The 20,096-nt window shown below is 43.8% G+C and overlaps 1 protein-coding gene across 1 annotated transcript in view; it reads right to left on the reverse strand.

The window, feature by feature from the left end:
* The window catches only part of ANKDD1B (ankyrin repeat and death domain containing 1B), a 68,936-nt gene that overhangs the window by 15,166 nt on the left and 33,674 nt on the right, over window positions 1-20,096 (reverse strand). The window contains exons 10-13 of the mRNA XM_040421420.1: window positions 18,966-19,064; window positions 16,328-16,426; window positions 12,461-12,556; window positions 3,768-3,960 (exon numbers count right to left, since the gene is read on the reverse strand). Of these exons, the coding sequence (XP_040277354.1) occupies window positions 3,768-3,960; window positions 12,461-12,556; window positions 16,328-16,426; window positions 18,966-19,064 (487 nt within the window). The remainder of the gene's footprint in view (window positions 1-3,767; window positions 3,961-12,460; window positions 12,557-16,327; window positions 16,427-18,965; window positions 19,065-20,096) is intronic.

Here is a 20,096-nt window from a genome sequence, read left to right on the forward strand (position 1 = left end):
TTTGGAAATTAGGAAAGCATTCATGTATTTGCATTTTGTACCTTTGTGCTTTTGCTGCAAAGACCTTGGGAAAATCACTCTCGTATGTACAAATTTGTAGTTCAATGTAAAAAAAAAAAGAAAGAATAGTCGCCCTGCAATGTATAGAGAACCTCCTCTGCAGTCACCAATGCTGCAAAAATTCTGCTCTAACGAGCTTTTATACAGTGTGATAGTCTAGTAGCAGCTGACACTTTATAATATGCATGAATAACAAGGAGGTTTTTTCTGCATATTTCACAGGGCTGCATTCCTTCTCTCATATCTTACAGGCTTTCCTCCAGCTCCACCCTGTCACAGATATTGCTCTACCTTTGTACAAAGAAATATTCTGCACATGACCTATGGAAAGAGGCTGAACAGACTTGGTGTCCTCCTAGGCTGCTGCCTTCAGTTGAACAGGACTTGTCAAACATGAGTAAGGCCTCATGCACACGACCGTATTTTTTTGCGGTCCGCAAAACGGGGTTCCGTTTTCCCGTGATCCGTGACCGTTTTTTCGTCCGTGGGTCTTCCTTGATTTTTGGAGGATCCACGGACATGAAAAAAAAGTCGTTTTGGTGTCCGCCTGGCCGTGCGGAGCCAAACGGATCCGTCCTGAATTACAATGCAAGTCAATGGGGACGGATCCGTTTGACGTTGACACAATATGGTGCCATTTCAAACGGATCCGTCCCCATTGACTTTCAATGTAAAGTCTGGAGTCCCTTTTATACCATCAGATCGGAGTTTTCTCCAATCCGATGGTATATTTTAACTTGAAGCGTCCCCATCACCATGGGAACGCCTCTATGTTAGAATATACTGTCGGATATGAGTGAGATCGTGAAACCTCATTTCCGACAGTATATTCTAACACAGAGGCGTTCCCATGGTGATGGGGACGCTTCTAGTTAGAATATACTACAAACTGTGTACATGACTGCCCCCTGCTGCCTAGCAGCATCCGATCTCTTACAGGGGGCCGTGATCAGCACAATTAACCCCTTAGGTGCCGCACCTGAAGGGGTTAATTGTACTATCATATCCCCCTGTAAGAGATCAGGGCTGCCAGGCAGCAGGGGGCAGACCCCCCCCTCCTCCCCAGTTTGAATATCATTGGTGGCCAGTGCGGCCCCCCCCCCCTCCTCCCTCTATTGTAATAATTCGTTGGTGGCACAGTGTGCCCCCCCCCTTCCTCCCTCTATTGTAATAAATCGTTGGTGGCACAGTGTGCGCCCCCCATTGGCCCCCCCTCCCTCTATAGCATTAACAACATTGGTGGCTAGTGTGCGGCCTCCCATCTTCCCCCCCCCCCCCCCCCCCCCGATCATTGGTGGCAGCGGGTTACTAGCAATAGTACAATAGTAAAGATTCATACTTACCTGGGAGCTGCGAGGTTCGTGTCCGGCCGGGAGCTCCTCCTACTAGTAAGTGACAGTTCATTTAGCAATGCGCCGCACAGACCTGTCACTTACCAGTAGGTGGAGCTCCCGGCCGGACACTAACATCGCAGCAGCAGCCTGGAGCAGGTAAGTATGAATCTTCTACTATTGTACTATTGCTACGTAACCATGGCAACCAGGACTGTAGTAGCGTCCCGGTTGCCATGGTTACCGATCGGAGCCCCAGCGATTAAACTGGGTCTCCGATCGGAACTCCTCTGCCACCAATGATGGGGGGGGGGGGGGGGGAGAGATGGGAGGCCGCACACTGGCCACCAATGTTGTTAATGCTATAGAGGGAGGGGGGGCCGATGGGGGGCGCACACTGTGCCACCAACGAATTATTACAATAGCGGGAGGGAGGGGGGGGGGCGCACACTGTGCCACCAACGAATTATTACAATAGAGGGAGGGGGGGGGCCGCACTGGCCACCAATGATATTCAAACTGGGGAGGGGGGGGGGGAGGGTCTGCCCGGGGGGGAGGGTCTGCCCCCTGCTGCCTGGCAGCCCTGATCTCTTACAGGGGGCCGTGATCAGCACAATTAACCCCTTCAGGTGCCGCACCTGAAGGGGTTAATTGTGCTGATCACGGCCCCCTGTAAGAGATCGGGTGCTGCCAGGCAGCAGGGGGCAGTCTTGTACACAGTTTGTAGTGTATTCTAACTAGAAGCGTCCCCATCACCATGGGAACGCTTCTGTGTTAGAATATACTGTCGGTTCTGAGTTTTCACGAAGTGAAAACTCAGCTTTGAAAAAGCTTTTATGCAGACGGATCTTCGGATCCGTCTGTATAAAAACTAACCTACGGCCACGGATCACGGACACGGATGCCAATCTTGTGTGCATCCGTGTTCTTTCACGGACCCATTGACTTGAATGGGTCCGTGAACCGTTGGCCGTGAAAAAAATAGGACAGGTCATATTTTTTTCACGGCCAGGAAACACGGCTCACGGATGCGGCTGCCAAACGGTGCATTTTCCGTTTTTTCCACGGACCCATTGAAAGTCAATGGGTCCGCGAAAAAAAACGGAAAACGGCACAACGGCCACGGATGCACACAACGGTCGTGTGCATGAGGCCTAAGCTTAATAACATGGGTACACGTCCAACAAGACCTCCCAAGGCAGAAAGGATGGCCTGTTCTATGAGTCAGCGGCAGACCCTGGTGAGGAACATGGTGCTTTTACACCTATGTGCCCTCACATTAAAGAAGGCCACTGCCATGTACTGCCCAGCAAAACAAGGTGTCTAGAGCCGTGACTTAACACAGCGCCATATTGGAAAGAACACAGTCAATACCAATTTTGCAAGCTGAGGGTCACCAAGCCTTACATATAATAACCACTATACATCATAGAGCATATGGGACATATATACACAACATAGGTATACGTCAATAATACTATTAAAGGGGTTGTCTCACTTCAGCAAATGGCATTTATCATGTAGAGAAAGCCTATACAAGGCACTGACTAATGTATTGTGATTGTCCATATTGCTTCCTTTGCTGGTTTGATTTACACTGCTCGTTTCCAGAGGTTACAAAAGTCATCTGTCAGGGTTGTGGGGTCCGCATCATCAAATGGCAGGCACACCGCCGATGCCCGTGCACTGTGGACCGCTTTTGTGTGCATGAGTCCTAAGATACCTTGCGCATATTTATATAGGCGATACATTTTCATCGATTTTTTCCATTAGGTATAAATGACTATTTAGATTTTTGTTCGGAGATTATTATTATTATTGCACAATTTTTGGGAACAAGTGTTAATATTAGTCACTCGTTTTTTCAGCAGATTTTTTGTCAAGATGAAAGTTGCAAAATTATCAGCAGCATATCGCCCTATGTAACAGATGCGCAACCAATGATCAATAGAACTGATTGAAGGAGGAACGACTGTGGTAGCAATGCTTTCCACCCTTATTCATTTTGCATCAGTCTGTGATTTTTTTTCCTTTTCTTTTTTTTGGTGGCCCCTTCAAATAGAACAATGTGATAATGTGGCCTCATATGAAAAAGGTTGTGCACCTCTGCTCTACACTGTGACATTGTAAGTTGTTCCAAAAATTTGGCGTGTTATGCCTCATTGACATGTCAGTGTTCGGTCAGTGATTTGCATCAGTGATTTTGAGCCAAAACCAGGTGTGGCTCTAAACACAGAACAGATGTAGATCTTTTGCTTATAACTTATGTCTGTGGAGGCCCCAATCCTGGTTTTGGCTCACAATCACTGATGGAAATCACTGAGCAAAACACTAACATGTGAATGAGGCTTTACTGCAATGAATGTTTTTTTGTACCTGTCCACTGCATCTCAATGGCTTTAATCTGCTGTTCCGAGAAATTCCAAAACTGAGCCAGCTTCTTCCATTCATCAGGCTTCAGTTGCTGGTACGCTAAATTCCAGAGAGCAGAGCGGATCTGACTGGTCTTTGATGAGTGATCTTGTTTAAATGTCAGAGGCTCCTCTTGTTGGTCATCTTCTTTAAGACTCTACCCAAAAAGCAATTGAGAAAAATCATACAAGACATCCCAAAATGCTGGCAAATGAAGTAAAATAGAACTTTCTCATAAAAAGAAAATCACATTAACACCGATAAATGGAAGGTCATGAGTTCTTTTGGTTATATCAGGTTTTTTTAAAAAGCTGGGTGACAAAATATATATCATTACTGCTCCTACACGGTCACCACCCAGTTTTCTTAGACTTGTGGATGGTAAATTTATATACACTGCTCAAAAAAATAAAGGGAACACTTAAACAACACAATGTAACTCCAAGTCAATCACACTTCTGTGAAATCAAACTGTCCACTTAGGAAGCAACACTGAGTGTCAATCAATTTCACATGCTGTTGTGCAAATGGGATAGACAACAGGTGGAAATTATAGGCAATTAGCAAGACACCCCCAATAAAGGAGTGGTTCTGCAGGTGGTGACCACAGACCACTTCTCAGTTCCTATGCTTCCTGGCTGATGTTTTGGTCACTTTTGAATGCTGGCGGTGCTTTCACTCTAGTGGTAGCATGAGATGGAGTCTACAACCCACACAAGTGGCTCAGGTAGTGCAGCTTATCCAGGATGGCACATCAATGCGAGCTGTGGCAAGAAGGTTTGCTGTGTCTGTCAGCGTAGTGTCCAGAGCATGGAGGCACTACCAGGAGACAGGCCAGTACATCAGGAGACGTGGAGGAGGCCGTAGGAGGGCAACAACCCAGCAGCAGGACCGCTACCTCCGCCTTTGTGCAAGGAGGAACAGGAGGAGCACTGCCAGAGCCCTGCAAAATGACCTCCAGCAGGCCACAAATGTGCATGTGTCTGCTCAAACGGTCAGAAACAGACTCCATGAGGGTGATATGAGGGCCCGACGTCCACAGGTGGGGGTTGTGCTTACAGCCCAACACCGTGCAGGACGTTTGGCATTTGGCAGAGAACACCAAGATTGGCAAATTCGCCACTGGCGCCCTGTGCTCTTCACAGATGAAAGCAGGTTCACACTGAGCACATGTGACAGACGTGACAGAGTCTGGAGACGCCGTGGAGAACGTTCTGCTGCCTGCCACATCCTCCAGCATGACCGGTTTGGCATTGGGTCAGTAATGGTGTGGGGTGGCATTTCTTTGGAGGGCCGCACAGCCCTCCATGTGCTCGCCAGAGGTAGCCTGACTGCCATTAGGTACCGAGATGAGATCCTCAGACCCCTTGTGAGACCATATGCTGGTGCGGTTGGCCCTGGGTTCCTGCTAATGCAAGACAATGCTAGACCTCATGTGGCTGGAGTGTGTCAGCAGTTCCTGCAAGACGAAGGCATTGATGCTATGGACTGGCCCGCCCATTCCCCAGACCTGAATCTAATTTAGCACATCTGGGACATCATGTCTCGCTCTATCCACCAACGTCACGTTGCACCACAGACTGTCCAGGAGTTGGCAGATGCTTTAGTCCAGGTCTGGGAGGAGATCCCTCAGGAGACCGTCCGCCACCTCATCAGGAGCATGCACAGGCGTTGTAGGGAGGCCATACAGGCACGTGGATGCCACACACACTACTGAGCCTCATTTTGACTTGTTTTAAGGACATTACATCAAAGTTGGATCAGCCTGTAGTGTGTTTTTCCACTTTAATTTTGAGTGTGACTCCAAATGCAGACCTCCAAGGGTTGAAAAATTTGATTTCCATTTTTTTATTTTTGTGTGATTTTGTTGTCAGCACATTCAACTATGTAAAGAACGAAGTATTTCAGAAGAATATTTAATTAATTCAGATCTAGGATGTGTTATTTTTGTGTTCCCTTTATTTTTTTGAGCAGTGTATATATATCCAGTGATCAATCCTCTGATTACTGCTTAACTGGGGAAATTGTCATCCGAAAGTCTGGGAAAGCTGGAGGACAAGTGAGTAAGAGCCCTAGACTGGAGCTACACCACCAGAGATCGCTGTGTAGCAGTGGAGCCTCAGAACATAATGGAACTGAATGGGTTCGCAGTGACTCGCATGTTGCATAGACCGCAACCTCAGAATCGCGCATTGGATATTTTGCTAATCTTGGCTCGCAGTCACAGCTACATGTTAGTCATGCTGAGACTCAATTCATTTCTATTATGTTTTGAGGCTGAACTGCTGCACAGCAATATTTGGTCATGCTACAAAGTCGGCATATAGCCCTAGCCTAAATGGTGGCATACTGCTGACGTACCTTTCTCAGAAACAGATAAAACGATTTTGGTAAGCGCTCAAAGAAAAGCTGATAATCACTTTTATGCCTTAGGTAAGGTCTGAGGTGGGCAGTGCATGACTTCTATCTCCAGTGTCATGTACCGCCCCCTCAGACCCTGCACTAGGTATGTCAGCTTTTCCTGGATGTAAGCTACAATACAGGCCCAGATTTACTAATGCTTCTGCACCTAGAATCTACACATTCGCACAATTTGGCGCAAGTAAAGTTTTTCTGACTCACTTGAAAAAGGGGTGGGTTTTAGTGGGGAGGGCATGGCCTAAAATGTACCAATTTGCAATTACACCACAATTCTAGTGTAAAATTCTGTCTCAAAGTTAACCAGTCAATAGTTGGTTTAGGGGGGCGTGGCTTGCTCATGTCGGCGTAGGACGCATGGAGGATTAGCTCTCCCGCCTTCCCTGTGAAAATCACTATCCCAGTGCTTTAATTCACTCACCTTCCCACCTTCGCAAAACGATCAGAGGCCCCCCCGAGAGTGACCAGCAGCCCGAAAATGCCGGCATCCAGAAGTTTTTCGGCTCCCAGACGTCCACAACGGGCCCGCTGGCTACACCTAAGATGGCCGCCATAGCGCCTCTCCCTGCAGTGGAGCACGCTCCTCTCCCTCGGATAGGGAATCGGGAAGCCCGACTTCAGGTATCTCCACAGGGGAGTGGGATCTCTGCTCCCAATTGCTAGCTCTCCCCACTAAGGAAGGCCTGGAGAGGTCTGTCTTCCGACTAGAACAGACTTACCGCTCCGAAATGGAGACACTCAAGGGGGAGATCAAACATCTAGGAAATCGTGTGGAGGCCTCTGAGAAGGGTCAGGAGGCTGTTCAGGGTCAATTAGAAGACCATCATGCAGTTCTGACGGCCCATACGCAACACATCTCTCATCTGATGTCCCATATAGATGATATGGAGAATCGTCACCGCAGGAACAACCTGCGCATACGAGGGGTTGCAGAGTCGGTTAATACGCTGACCTGGAGGCCACAATACAATCCTTATCTGGCTCCATCTTAGGGGATTCGACCCCCATGCCCATCAAGTTGGACCGAGTTCACAGAACACTAGGTCCGAGATCCAATGATGCGGCCAGGCCAAGAGATATTGTTTGCCGCGTAAATTTTTTCAAGACTAAAGAGGACATTCTAAGCGCTGCCAGGTGAGCAGACAAGCTAGAGGTGGGGGGTTCTCCCATACAAATCCTCCCAGACCTCTCTAGACGGACCTTACAACTATGCAGAGCGGTGAGACCTTTGCTTTCGCTTCTAAAAGAGAGGGACATCATCTATAGATTGTGGTACCCATTCCAGCTTCATGCCAGGAAAGATGGCCGGTCAGCGACGTTTAGAGATCCGGAGGACTTACCTAAGTTTCTGGAGACTTTCTCGCTGCCAACGATATCATTGCCCGAGTGGCCAACAATTCCTCTTCCAGCTCCTCTTCCGTCCAGGGAGCGTTGGTCTCAGGTGTCGCCCAGGGCCTTCAAGCAGAAGAAGACACCGTGACTTTTGTCCCTCTATACTGTAGGCTTGAGTTTGTAAGCTTGGCTCCGGTTCGCAATTTATGGTGGGCTGAGCCAGGTTCCCAATATTAGAGGGCTGTTCTTTATAGTTTAGCATGTTTGGCTTCCCCTGTTATTTTAAGAGGTCTCTGTTATCCTCACACTGGGCTTCCATTTCTCCCATGGTTATATTAGGTGGCAGGTGGGGTGTTTTTTTTTTCCTTCCTCACTGGCTGCTAGCTTGTGTACAACTACATCACAGTACCATTGGTACACCATGGTATTTTTCTCGTTTATTTGTATGTCTTATCTCCCTTGGTTTGTTGTGTCTTCCCTCATGTGTCCTCCATGCTTCCTTATTCCTTGGTATCCATGCCTTCTACCTGCTCACTCGATAACAGTGCTATGACCTCTATCAAGACGTGCTCGTACAATACGAATGGCCTAAACAAGCCGGCCAAAAGGAACCAAATTTTGTACAGCCTCCACAAGCAGAAGGTGGGTATTGCCCTCCTACAGGAGACGCATTTTAAGTCAGGACACGTTCCTGCTTGTAAAAACAGGTACTTCTCGATCTGGGCTCATAGCACATATGGTGTCTCTAAATCCAGAGGGGTGTCTATTGCAATACATAAAACTGTTCCTTGCACCATTCTGAATACTGTGTATGACTGTCAAGGTAGATATTTATTCTTGAAAGTATCCATATACTCAAGAATCCTTGTGATTGCTAATGTATACTTCCCTAATACAGGTCAGCTGACTTTCGCCTCTGAGGCCTTTGCAGCTCTGGAGGACTTTGCGGATGGTCTACCAATCATTATGGGCGGGGATATTGATCTTCCCCTAGATGCCAGACTGGATACTTCCACAGGTACGTCCTCCATCTCTCCTGGGGTGGCCCGGGGACTCTTGAGACACCTGCACTCCTTAAATCTGGTCGACGTGTGGCGTATCCTCCACCCTATGGATAAGGACTTCACGTTCTTTTCCTTATCCCTTAACTCATATCACCGCCTTGACTATATTTTTATTTCTCACGGTTTGCTAGATTTACACCCGGGGGCAGGCATTGAACCCATACGGTTTGTGGCCACTCTATGATTTGGGTCACTTTGAACATAGGAGACCCTACACGAGGGAGGGGGTCTTGGAAACTTAACGATAATGTGATTAGAGACCCTGTCTGCCTGGCAGATATCAAGACTGCTAGATCGGACTTTGTGGAGGTACATAAATTAGATGCCTCTAGTCCTACCATCAAATGGGAGGCATTAAAATGCATAATCAGAGGTAGGCTGATATCCCATGCTTCCAGGCTCAAGAAGATGCGTTCTGCGGAGATTACAGAACTCATTTGGAAATTGGCCGATTTGGAGCGACACCATAAAAAAGACCCTTTGTCATTAGTGTTTCACGAGCTTAGTGACACCAGATCTGCTTTACGGAAAATTATAGACCAAAAATACCTGGGAGCCAGAGATAAAATAAGACAAGAGTGGTAAACTTTTATCCAGAATGTTGCGTGCGAGACAATCAGTCACCTACATCCCTTCAATTAATTGTAGGAATGGGGGAAAGGTCCATTCTACTAGGGATATTTTGCAAGAGTTCCAATCTTACTATAAAAGCCTTTATAATTTGAAAGGGAAGTACGCTGATATGGCTCTGGACCAGAAAGTTCAGAAGATTAGGCATTATATGTCACAATTATAGGGTCCTAAGTTATCGGCGGAGGAGAGGGGCGATTTGAAGAGGGATTTCTCCCTTCATGAGATTCAGGAGGTTGTTAAAAGATTAGAGGTTAGTAAATGCCCGGGCCCGGACGGCTTTACTCCTCGCTTTTATAAGACATTCCTAGACTATATATATCCCATCCCCTCACCGATATGTGTAATTCTATAACAAATGGCTCTTGCTTCCCAGTTCAGGCCTTGAGGGCTCATATTTGCGTGCTTCCCAAACAGGGTAAAGATCCTTTGGTGTTTAGCAATTACCGCCCAATTTCACTGATCAACATTGATGTGATGATCTATGCCAAAATCCTCACCGACAGGCTGAAAGTTCACATGCCGTCTTTGATTCATGCAGACCAGGTGGGCTTTGTACCTGGACGGGAAGCAAGAGACAACACTATTAGATCTTTAGCCCATATCGCGCGGGCCATCTCTTCCGGATCCCCCCTATGCCTCCTTTTGGTCGAAGCTGAAAAAGCCTTTGACCGGGTAGACTGGATATTTTTACAGGAGGCTCTCGAGGCTTTCGGAATGGGTCCCAATATGACACATAGGATTCTTGCCTTATATCACAACCCTAGAGCTCAAGTGCAGGTGAACGGGGCTCTTTCTACTCCCTTTCCGATTCTTAACCGTACGAGGCAAGGTTGCCCCCTATCCCCTCTATTGTACATTATGGTCATGGAATTCGTGGCCAGGGCTCTTAGAGCCAATCCTTCCATTAAGGGACTTAACGTCGGGGCGTTAGAATCTAAAATAGCCATATACACTGATGACCTTTTGATATTTTGTTTCGATCCGGTAGTTGGTCTCCCCAACATTCTGAGAGAGTTCTCACTCTTCGGGGACTTAAACAACTTCAAGGTGAACCTCCACAAGTCCGAGATACTGAATGTCAACATACCGCCTGTTACAGTTTCGTCCCTGAAAGCTTTGTTCTCTTTTCAATGGAAACAGGATTATATCTCTTACCTAGGGACAGCCATTCCATCTCGTTTAGCCAACCTGTATCAACAGACTTTCGTTCCGCTTTTAGAGGACATTAAGAAAGATTTACTGTCTTGGGGGAGACTTCCTTTATCGTGGTTTGGGAGATTACACACACTAAAGATGAACGTGTTGCCGAGGATTCTGTACCTCTTTAGGACCATCCCCATCCCTCTGTCGTGCGCTTTCTTCAAGTCCCTTAGAACTCAGTTCTTAGACTTTATTTGGGCTGGCTCGTCCCCTAGATTGGGGATTCGTTTTCTAACAAGATCCAAGCTAAGAGGGGGGTGGGAGTCCCGGATATGCAGCTGTACCATAGAGCGGCGATCCTCTCCTATGTATTGGACTGGTTCCACAGTAATTCCTCCAAGAAGTAGGTCCAGTTTGAAAGGCAAGAGATAGGTTTCCCGGTTCAAGATCTATTGTGGATTCTTAAATCACACAGACCTAATTACCTTCCATTTCTCACCGATGGGGTGTTGCAGATCTGGGACAAATATGCCGTACCTTTGGGATGCACTTCCTTTCCGTGTCCCATGACACCTATTTTCAAGAAACCCTAGCTTCCCAATGGTAATGAGCCAACAGTCGCTGTTGGGCCTTCGTAGGGAGTAGAATATAAGGGTACACCACTTAGTACGGAAAACAGTAATACGTCCCCTAGACTCCTTCTCTGGGCAGAATGACAGGGGGGCCTGGTTCCAGTATATTTGCATTAAGAAGTTCATATCCTCTCTAGGGCCCATTTCCACCCTATCTAGGGACCTTACGGCCTTTGAATCTTTGTGTCTCCAGATGTCTCCAACTACCCATTTGGTGTCTCTGGTCTATGGGCTGCTACAGGAGAGTGGGGGATCTCCATCCTCTCTGCCATATGTTAAGGCTTTGGAGAAGGAAATGGGGAAAAACTTCTCTGAGGAACAGTGGATAAAGGCATTCACCCTGTCCCACAAGTCTTCCGTCAGCTGTGGTTTGCAAAAAAGAAAATTCAAGATTATGTCCAGATGGTATAGGACGCCAGCTGTCTTGCATTCCTTCTACCCGAGTTGCTCGGACTTATGTTGGAGATGTGGATTGGAGAGGGGTACCATGTCTCACATTTAGTGACAATGTCCTAAAGTGTCCCTATTTTGGGAGGCAGTGAACAACCTATACAATCAGGTTACAGGTACCTTGTCAAAGTGGTCCCTGGAGGGCAGTCTGCTATCCATACTTCCTAGATCCATTCAAACGTTAAATAAGAGCCTTCTGAGATTTTTTGTGCAGGCCGCGCGTTTGGTTGTGCCTAGACACTGGAAGTCTTCGGACATTCCAAACGTTAAAGAATGGTTAGACACTTTTGAAAATATGGAGGAATTAATGGCTGCAGATGAAGGTACCGATAGGAAGTATCTTAAAACGTGTACCCCTTGGATTTTATTCAAGGATACTCCTGCGTTTCTTAGTTGGTTAGCTCAGGCTGATAGTAGCGGGTAAATATAATAGATACCCACCTTTACACAGTGTTACCTTACCTCTTGTGTTTCCCTTCCCCCCCTCCATCTTTTGGTGTTAACATCGTCTTAAGTGTTCTTGTTATATGGAATATGCTTTATTTCATTATCTGCTCCATAAGAAGTTATTATAGATTTATGCTGTTCACTTTCAGCGTCACATACAGTGGCTTATATGTACTATGATCTCAATTTGATGGAATTAATGTATGTCAGCTGTATTGCTGCTTTCAATATGACTTCCATAATAAAAGTAATTGAACAATAGTTGGTTTAGAGTTAGCGAAAAGTGTCTCTCCCTGCACCACATTTATCATCCAGCTTGAGCCCCTGTGATAAACATGGTGCAGGTCCAGACCGCAAAAGTTACACCATCTATAGGATTAGTAAATCTGCCCCGCAATGTGCCACCATTCACAAACATTTTCTGTATAAGTAGGCCGTCATACCTCGTTGTTGCTACACAAACTTATAACTTGTATTCTGTTACATGGTAAAACAACCCTAAATCAGAGTCAGATGAGTTTGGAAAATTAATATATCTTACCTCAATCCACATGTAATGTCTTTCAGCTTTGATGATCATATCTGCAATGAGGGTGTGATTGCTTCTCGCTGCTGCATCAAGTGCTGTCTTACCTTGCTGCAAACCCAGATATAACATTTAGTAAAAATGTCATAGAAGGAAAAAATATGCATAAAAGTATGCAAGGCAGATAATTATATGTGTGCCATCTGACAAATGTTTAAGCTGTAAATGTGTGCCTAGCGGCCTTTATGAAGCATGTTCCCATGGTGCTATGGAAGAGCAATGTACATGATTGAATTAAGACTCACTCACCCAACTCCAGCACAGCAGCACATCCTCCACTATACTTGTACATGCTCGCCATACTTCTCAAAAGAAAAAGTCTCGTCTGAAGCTATATATGAACTGCAGGCATTTCAGAGGCACTTCAGAAGCTGTATTTCTACCCAATTAGTGTCATTTAGAAGGCTGCCTCTTGGCAGAGTTTACACAAGAGGAAGTGGTGTACTCAGAACATCCTGCCGATCAGCTGCACTACAACCACCACTGCGCACTCCTGATTTGCCAGGCTTTTGTAAATGAAAATTAGAATTTGGAAGCATTTATTGGCCTCAAGCCAACAGCTTAGAGCATCTACAGTATTATATGGAGTGGAGCTACATAAACTCTGGTGTCTTCTTGCAGGCACAATCTTGGGCCGATTTCACATGAGCGTGTTTAGTCTCAGAAATGGGGGGGGGGGGACTAAAGGGTCGAACATTGACTTAAAGGATAGCTGCCTTACATCTGGTGGCATTAGAGACAGAGCTTCCTAAGAGCTCATTTGCATCCCTTTCTTCCCAGAACTCCAGAGGAGCAAGTATGGCCTATAAGTCTCCTAATGCCGATTAAGGCGCTCTCTCCCCAAGGAAAGATAGTACCCCCCCAAATCCTGACTTAGGCCTCTCACCCAGTTAAGCCAGTACTCTCTGCTCTGTACTGATGAGGGGCAATTACCCCAAAACAGTTGTCTGCAGAAGAGGTACTGGCTTATTTATTATCCTAGTCATGTCCCAAGGCCAATTTAAAGGGTTGGACATTGACTTATAGGACAGCTGCCTTACATCTGGTGGCATCAGAGGCAGAGTTTGTCAAGAGCTCATTTGCATCCCTTTCTTCCCAGTCTAGGAAACACGCTGTGTGTGATGGCTGCATTTCCTGGACCAAAAACCATACCCACCATAATGATACTGTGAGTTCCTGCCCACCGCAGGTCTACTGTACTGTACTCACATAATGCCGTGACTACAGTACAGTAGACCTGCAGTCAGGCAGGAACTTAAGGAATCATAAGTCATTATGATGCTTTGAGTTTAGGTCAGTGGATAAGTGTTTGGTCCATGAAATGTGGTCACGTGTTACCTGGACCGAAACATGCACATGTAAAAACTGATCACAGTATGTTTAGTGAGACGTTCCTTCTCTTGTACCATTCATTGATTCATTGACATGTAGTGCTCCCTCTTTATTTAGGAAGAGGTACTTCAGCAGCTGCAGTGTGTGCACTGTGCACCAGCCATGTGACAGATCTTCCTTATGAAGAGGTTGATATTAATCAATTAACAAAAGGTAATAAACTGTTGATCTTAATTATTAAATGATGGATTTTAATCCTCCTTTCTCTTCAAAATGAGGTTCTGCAGCAGCTGAGGTGTGTTTTAAAAGGAAGAATACCCCCTATTATAAATTATTAAAAATATTAGGAGTTACGTTGGAGCGGCCTCGTGCTTTTGTGTGGTTACATAACTCCTTAGTTGCTGCTAATATTCTTATAATTTACAGTAGGGAGTTGATTGTCCCATCCTATCAATAATTCAATTTATATGAATATTATATTATTTTGAAAGATGAGAAACCATTCAAGGTTACAAACATGCTTGGATGCCGTAGTTATTTGGGCATAGTATGGTAATATATGGAGTTATTTGGGTACAGTATGGTGACATTATTTGTAGAGAAGAGGCAATTTCATATTTTTTTATTCGTTTGCGCTTCGTTTGGTGGTAAAAGCAGAATTGCGTTATGGATTCCGTTACCATGGACCATAACGCAATTCTATGACAAAATGTATAACGGAATGCCTTTAGAGGCATTCCTTTATTCATTCTGTCATAATAGAAGTCTATGGGCTGCATAACGGATCCGTCCCGTTTCCGTTATGTAGGGGAGTCCTCTCCTGCATAACTGAAACGGGACGGATCCGTTATGCAGCCCATAGACTTCTATTATGACAGAATGAATAACAGAATGCCTCTAAAGGTATTCCGTTATACATTCTGTCATAGAATTGCGTTATGGTCCATGGTAACGGAATCCATAACGCAATTCTGCTTTTACCACCAAACGAAGCGCAAACAAATTTCATAACTTTCATTGTTATTTCGGCATATGATTGTGGCATTATTTTAATGCTGTATGGGATTATTTGGACATGGATTTCTTTTAATTCATGTTGGTATTACTTGCGTGCTAATTGGCAATACTTGTGAACGAAGTAGCGATATTACTTAGGAACTGTATGTGGTTGGATCAAGTTATGTGGAGAGGATATCCACATGGGACAGATACTCTGTGGATTTGCATGTACGAACCAGCAAAATGGATAGGATTTTAAGAAATCTCATACACACATTGCAAAAAAATCAACAGTGAAAACTTACCTGCAGGGCAGATTTAAAATGTCAATTTATACTGCAGATTTCCACAAGAGATTTCACTCTATTCAATGCATAGAGTGACATTAGTGGTAAATCCACAGCAAAATCTAGAGTGGAATTTCTGCTGCAAGAATTCCACCCCTATCCTTATAGTTCAGGGGCCAAGACTACTCTCATTCCCAAAAATGTGACTGATTAGAATGCAGTACAATAAAAGCAGGGGAACAGCACTCCAAGTAAATAAGTATAGCAAAAAGCAAAAATGAGTGGATGCTTGCAGAAATGGGGTTTGGTCCAACTCACCCCTGATCCATATTAGAGAGTAAAATGTTGAGGCAGCACTCCAATAAATAGTTCAAAGAAATTTGTATCTTGGTTTATTGCAAAAACATATCCAACAGATGCAATGTTTCGGCCAACTGGCCTACTCAATGCTTGAGCAAGGCCTGTCGGCCGAAACGTCACATCTCTTGGATATATTTTTGCAATAAACCAAGACACTCATTTGTTGGAGTGCTGCCTGATCTTTTTACTCTCTGATAAGAATGCAGGAAATTTTCTTATACCAACATTTCATATACTAGTCTTATACTGAAACACATACTGGTACAGTACATAAGCATGAAGAGCATGTCTCTAAATAAGGGTACGTTCACACTAGCGTTTTTCTTTTCCGGTATTGAGTTCCGTCCTAGGGGCTCAATACCAAAAAAAAAAGATCAGTTTTATCCTAATGCATTCTGAATGGAGAGAATTCCGTTCAGTATGCATAAGGATGCATCAGTTCAGTCCCCCTTAGGTTTTTTGGCCGGAGAAAATACAGCTGCATGCTGTATTTTTCTCTCTAGCCAAAAATCCTGAACACCATTGAAATGTATTAGTGCCGGATTCGGCATTAAAATTGCCGCATTGATGGATCCGTTCTTCCGGTCTGAGCATGTGCAGACCTTTAAAATCGGTGAAAAAAATAAATACCAGATCAGTTTTTCCGGAGACGGATCCGGTATTTCAATGCATTTGTCAGATGGATCCGCATCTGGATCTGTCTGACAAATGCATCCGTTTGCGTCCGGATTGCGTTCTGGCGACGGAACTGCCTTTCGGAATCCTCTGATGCCAGTGTGAAAGTAGTCTAAGTTCCCCCAATTTTTAGGTTGTTTAATAGTTTGAAAAACCTGTATGTTATTACCTTATCTGCAATCCTAAGGTCACAGCCGTTTTTAAGAAGTTTTTCCACCAAATTAGTGTTTTTGAGCTCAGATGCTAAATGCAAAGGAGTCTGCCGCCTCTATAATTAACAAAGAATTGTGTCATTAAAAAGTCAACTTCACCTAAACTACAGGATTATTGCTTGAATGTTGCATCCCTGCGTTATCCATGTGTACCATGGACAAAATAGGAAAGCCAATAATCGCTGAAGGGCTGTTCCCTATAGAGGTTAACCATTATATTTGCTTGATCATTTCCAAACTTTTTGTGCTCTATGTAGCACAAGCTGCAGTGAAATCTTTCTGTAAATCCATATTGTTACAGACTGTGCATTTCAAGTACAAAATTCTCATTATTCTGAATATTTTACCATTTGTTTTTAGAACTCTTAGGAAGATCTTAATCTAAGTGTCTCCATGGTTACAGACTACTGACAAACTCTGTGTGTAGTCTGATCCATCAGCCACCAGTTTTTCTAATGCACAGGCAGTAGAGTGATGGAAGGGACTTTCACACGAATGCAGGATAAACTGAGGGTTTATTTCAACTTTGTAACCCTGGATAAATAAGTCTTTATAGGAGCTGCATACATCTTTTTAGTCAAGCCTGTTTAAAGTTTTATTTCATTTTTTATTTTAGAAGTACTGAAGCAATAAATAGTTGGCTGCAAAATGTGCATAGCCCATTATACAACTATTGATATGGGATCACTTCTTCAACGTGTAAATCTACGTTTAAGTTGACAGTTACTTTTTATCTACTGTACTTTAGAAAATGAGAAGAATTGGAGGGGCTGGGTATCATTAGCTTGGAGGACCACCCATGGACACCTTTGGCCTAATTTACATACAGTGGTGCTTGTAAGTTTGTGAGCCCTTCAGAATTTTCTAGATTTCTTCATAAATTTGACATTTAAGCTACATCAGATTTTAATTGGAACAAATGTGGACGGCACACACTATATCTGGAGCATAGTAGAGGATAAAATATATTTATTAAGAATGAAAGATGTAAAAAAAAAAATGTAAAAAAGTGCAATCCTACAAAGGATAAACCTATAAATAAATAACTTGCAATATTTAAAAGAAGAATTATTAATAAAAGTGGTAATGGTTAATCAGACAGAATGGTTAATCAGACAGAAGGGTAAAATGCAGAGATAAATGGGTAGATCAAAGCAGATCTTGAAGTAGTTTATGTCTGATCCTGATTAAGCCAATAACGCAGTAGAATAAACTATAAATGAAAGTACCATATCAAAACAGATCTGTAATAACAACATCAAAATGTATCTGCAAAAGTATAGAAGAGGTAATTGGTATCCATAGTATGATATTTCTCCTAGTTGTCAAGGATAGTTCAATTGCTCTTAAGTGTATGGAACAAAGTACAATAATATAAGTATATTCCTTAGTTGTAGAACTTGTTGCAGTGCAGGTATAATAAATAAAGGTTCCTCAGGTTGTAACAGTGTCCTCACTTATAATGAGAGTGAATAATATTCCAGATGGTTAGTGGTTAGTAATCAGATCATACCAAGAACATCAATGTTGATAGTTAGTAGTCAGACCATACTGGGAACATGTTTCACAGGTTTGATGAGGTTTTTATGCTGGAATGAAATGTTTTCCTTTCTGCAAATATAATGCTTTTCATTTAAACTAAAAAGTTCTATTTTGGTCTTATCTGTCCACAAAACATTGTTCCAATAGCCTTGATTTGTCCAGGTGATTCTTTAGCAAACCGTAGATGGACAGCAATGTTCTTTTGCCATGCACCGCATTGTTGTTCAGTGTGTTCCTGATGGTGGACTCATGAACATCAATATTTGCTAATGAGAAAAGGCTTTTAGTTACTTAGGGGTTACCTTGGGTCTATTACACACTTTGCTCTTGATATGATCTTTGCTGGTTGACCACTTCTAAGGAGGGTAATAATGGTCTTGAATTTCCTCCATTTTTGCACAATCTGACTGTGGATTAGTGGAGTCCAAACCATTTAGAGATGGTTTTGTAACCTTTCTTAGCCTGATTAGCATCGTCAACAATTCTCCTTTGTTCGTGCCATGATACACTAGCACAAAGATGTTTTGAAGATCAGACTTTGATAGATCCCTGGTATAAATAAAACAGGTCGCCCACTCACAATTGGTTGTCATCAAATTGATTGAAAACACCTGACTAATTTCGCCTTCATATTATCTGCTATTTCTAAAAGTTCACATACATTTGCCACCAATCACAGACGTGATATTGGATCATTTTCCTCAGTAAATAAATGACCTCTAATATTTTTGACTCATTTGTTTGATTTGATTATCCTTTTCTACTTTTAAAACTTGTGTGCAAATCTGGTGTAGTTTTAGTTCAAATTCATGCAGAAATATTGAAATGTTTGGAGCGTTCACAAACTTTCAACAATATTTGAATAAAGACGTTTTTCTCGACCAAGGCTGATGTACCAAGGGAGATAAAGGTATGTGCAAAATGCTGTCTGTGTCACCTGCAGGGCATTGGGATTAGTTTGCTTAGTGAAACAGAGCTGACAGACTCCCATTAAGAGAGTAATCTGTACAATTTAATCAATCATCTCCTTAATCTGGATAGGCTAATACTTACCACATTGATTGCATTAATCTCATAGCCAGCTTCCATCAGAGCATCAACTATATCCATATGATTATTAAGAATGGCTAAATGGATGGGGGTATTCTTATCCTGAAAAGGCAAAATGCATAAATATTTGAATTATTAGAACCTCTCTAAACACCACCTCTTTGAGAAGACCACTATTAATCAAGACATGACATTCTGTGACTGATTTTAAATTCCCTGCAAACCGGCTGCCTTCTTTAAGAGAACCATTCTTGTGTCCAGAATGTGGGTTCCCTGACCCCTGTCCCACCTGGTAAGGCAGCTGCTGGCCGCCGCATCCAAGTGGAGATTGAATGGAGAGGTGGCTGTGCATGTACACAGCTCTCTCCATTCACTTCTATGGGATTCACAGGAATAACACAGTTTTATCATTTTAGTAGCGTCTGTGTTTAGTATTACAGTTTACTACAACTTTGTCCCATTCAAGTAAATGGGACTGTGCAGCAATGCATACCCACTACTAAAAGTACAGAGCCCTGCCTTGTAAACAATGAAGGGCATGTGGTGCTGCAGCCCCTTAAAGGGCTGATTCACATGGGTGCCCAGAGTTGCACCCCCATGGTCTAATATTGAAGCGCTATCCTAAGAATAAGCCATAGGTTATAATTAGTGTTGAGCAAACTTCTGTTTTAAGTTCGGTGTCTAAAGTTCGGCTTCCGGTTAGCGGTGAATCCCGATATGGATTCCGAATTCCGTTGTGGTCCGTGGTAGCGGAATCAATAATGGCCGATTATTGATTCCGCTGCTCCAGCACCGCCCCTAACAACTCCTAGCTAGTTATAGCTCCTCCCACCCAGCTAGTTATATAGACACTCCCCTATCACTGCGCCTAACACCCAGCTAGTTATAGCTCCTCCCACCAGCTAGTTACATAGACACTCCCCTATCACTGCCCCGCCTATGGACATAACATCATAGGAAATAAGAAAGAGCTACATGGACATGGTCATGTGAGCTCAGTCCAGAACGGAAGATAGGAGCATTAAAGAAAAAAGGAAATACATTACAAAATTACAGCGACCTTCATAAATGATTATTTTAAAGGATGTTGATCCAAACCAGAAACCCCCTTTAACCACCTCCGGATCGCCTAAC

Source organism: Bufo bufo, chromosome 2, assembly GCF_905171765.1.
Source record: "Bufo bufo chromosome 2, aBufBuf1.1, whole genome shotgun sequence".
Classification (NCBI taxonomy): Eukaryota; Metazoa; Chordata; class Amphibia; order Anura; family Bufonidae; genus Bufo; species Bufo bufo.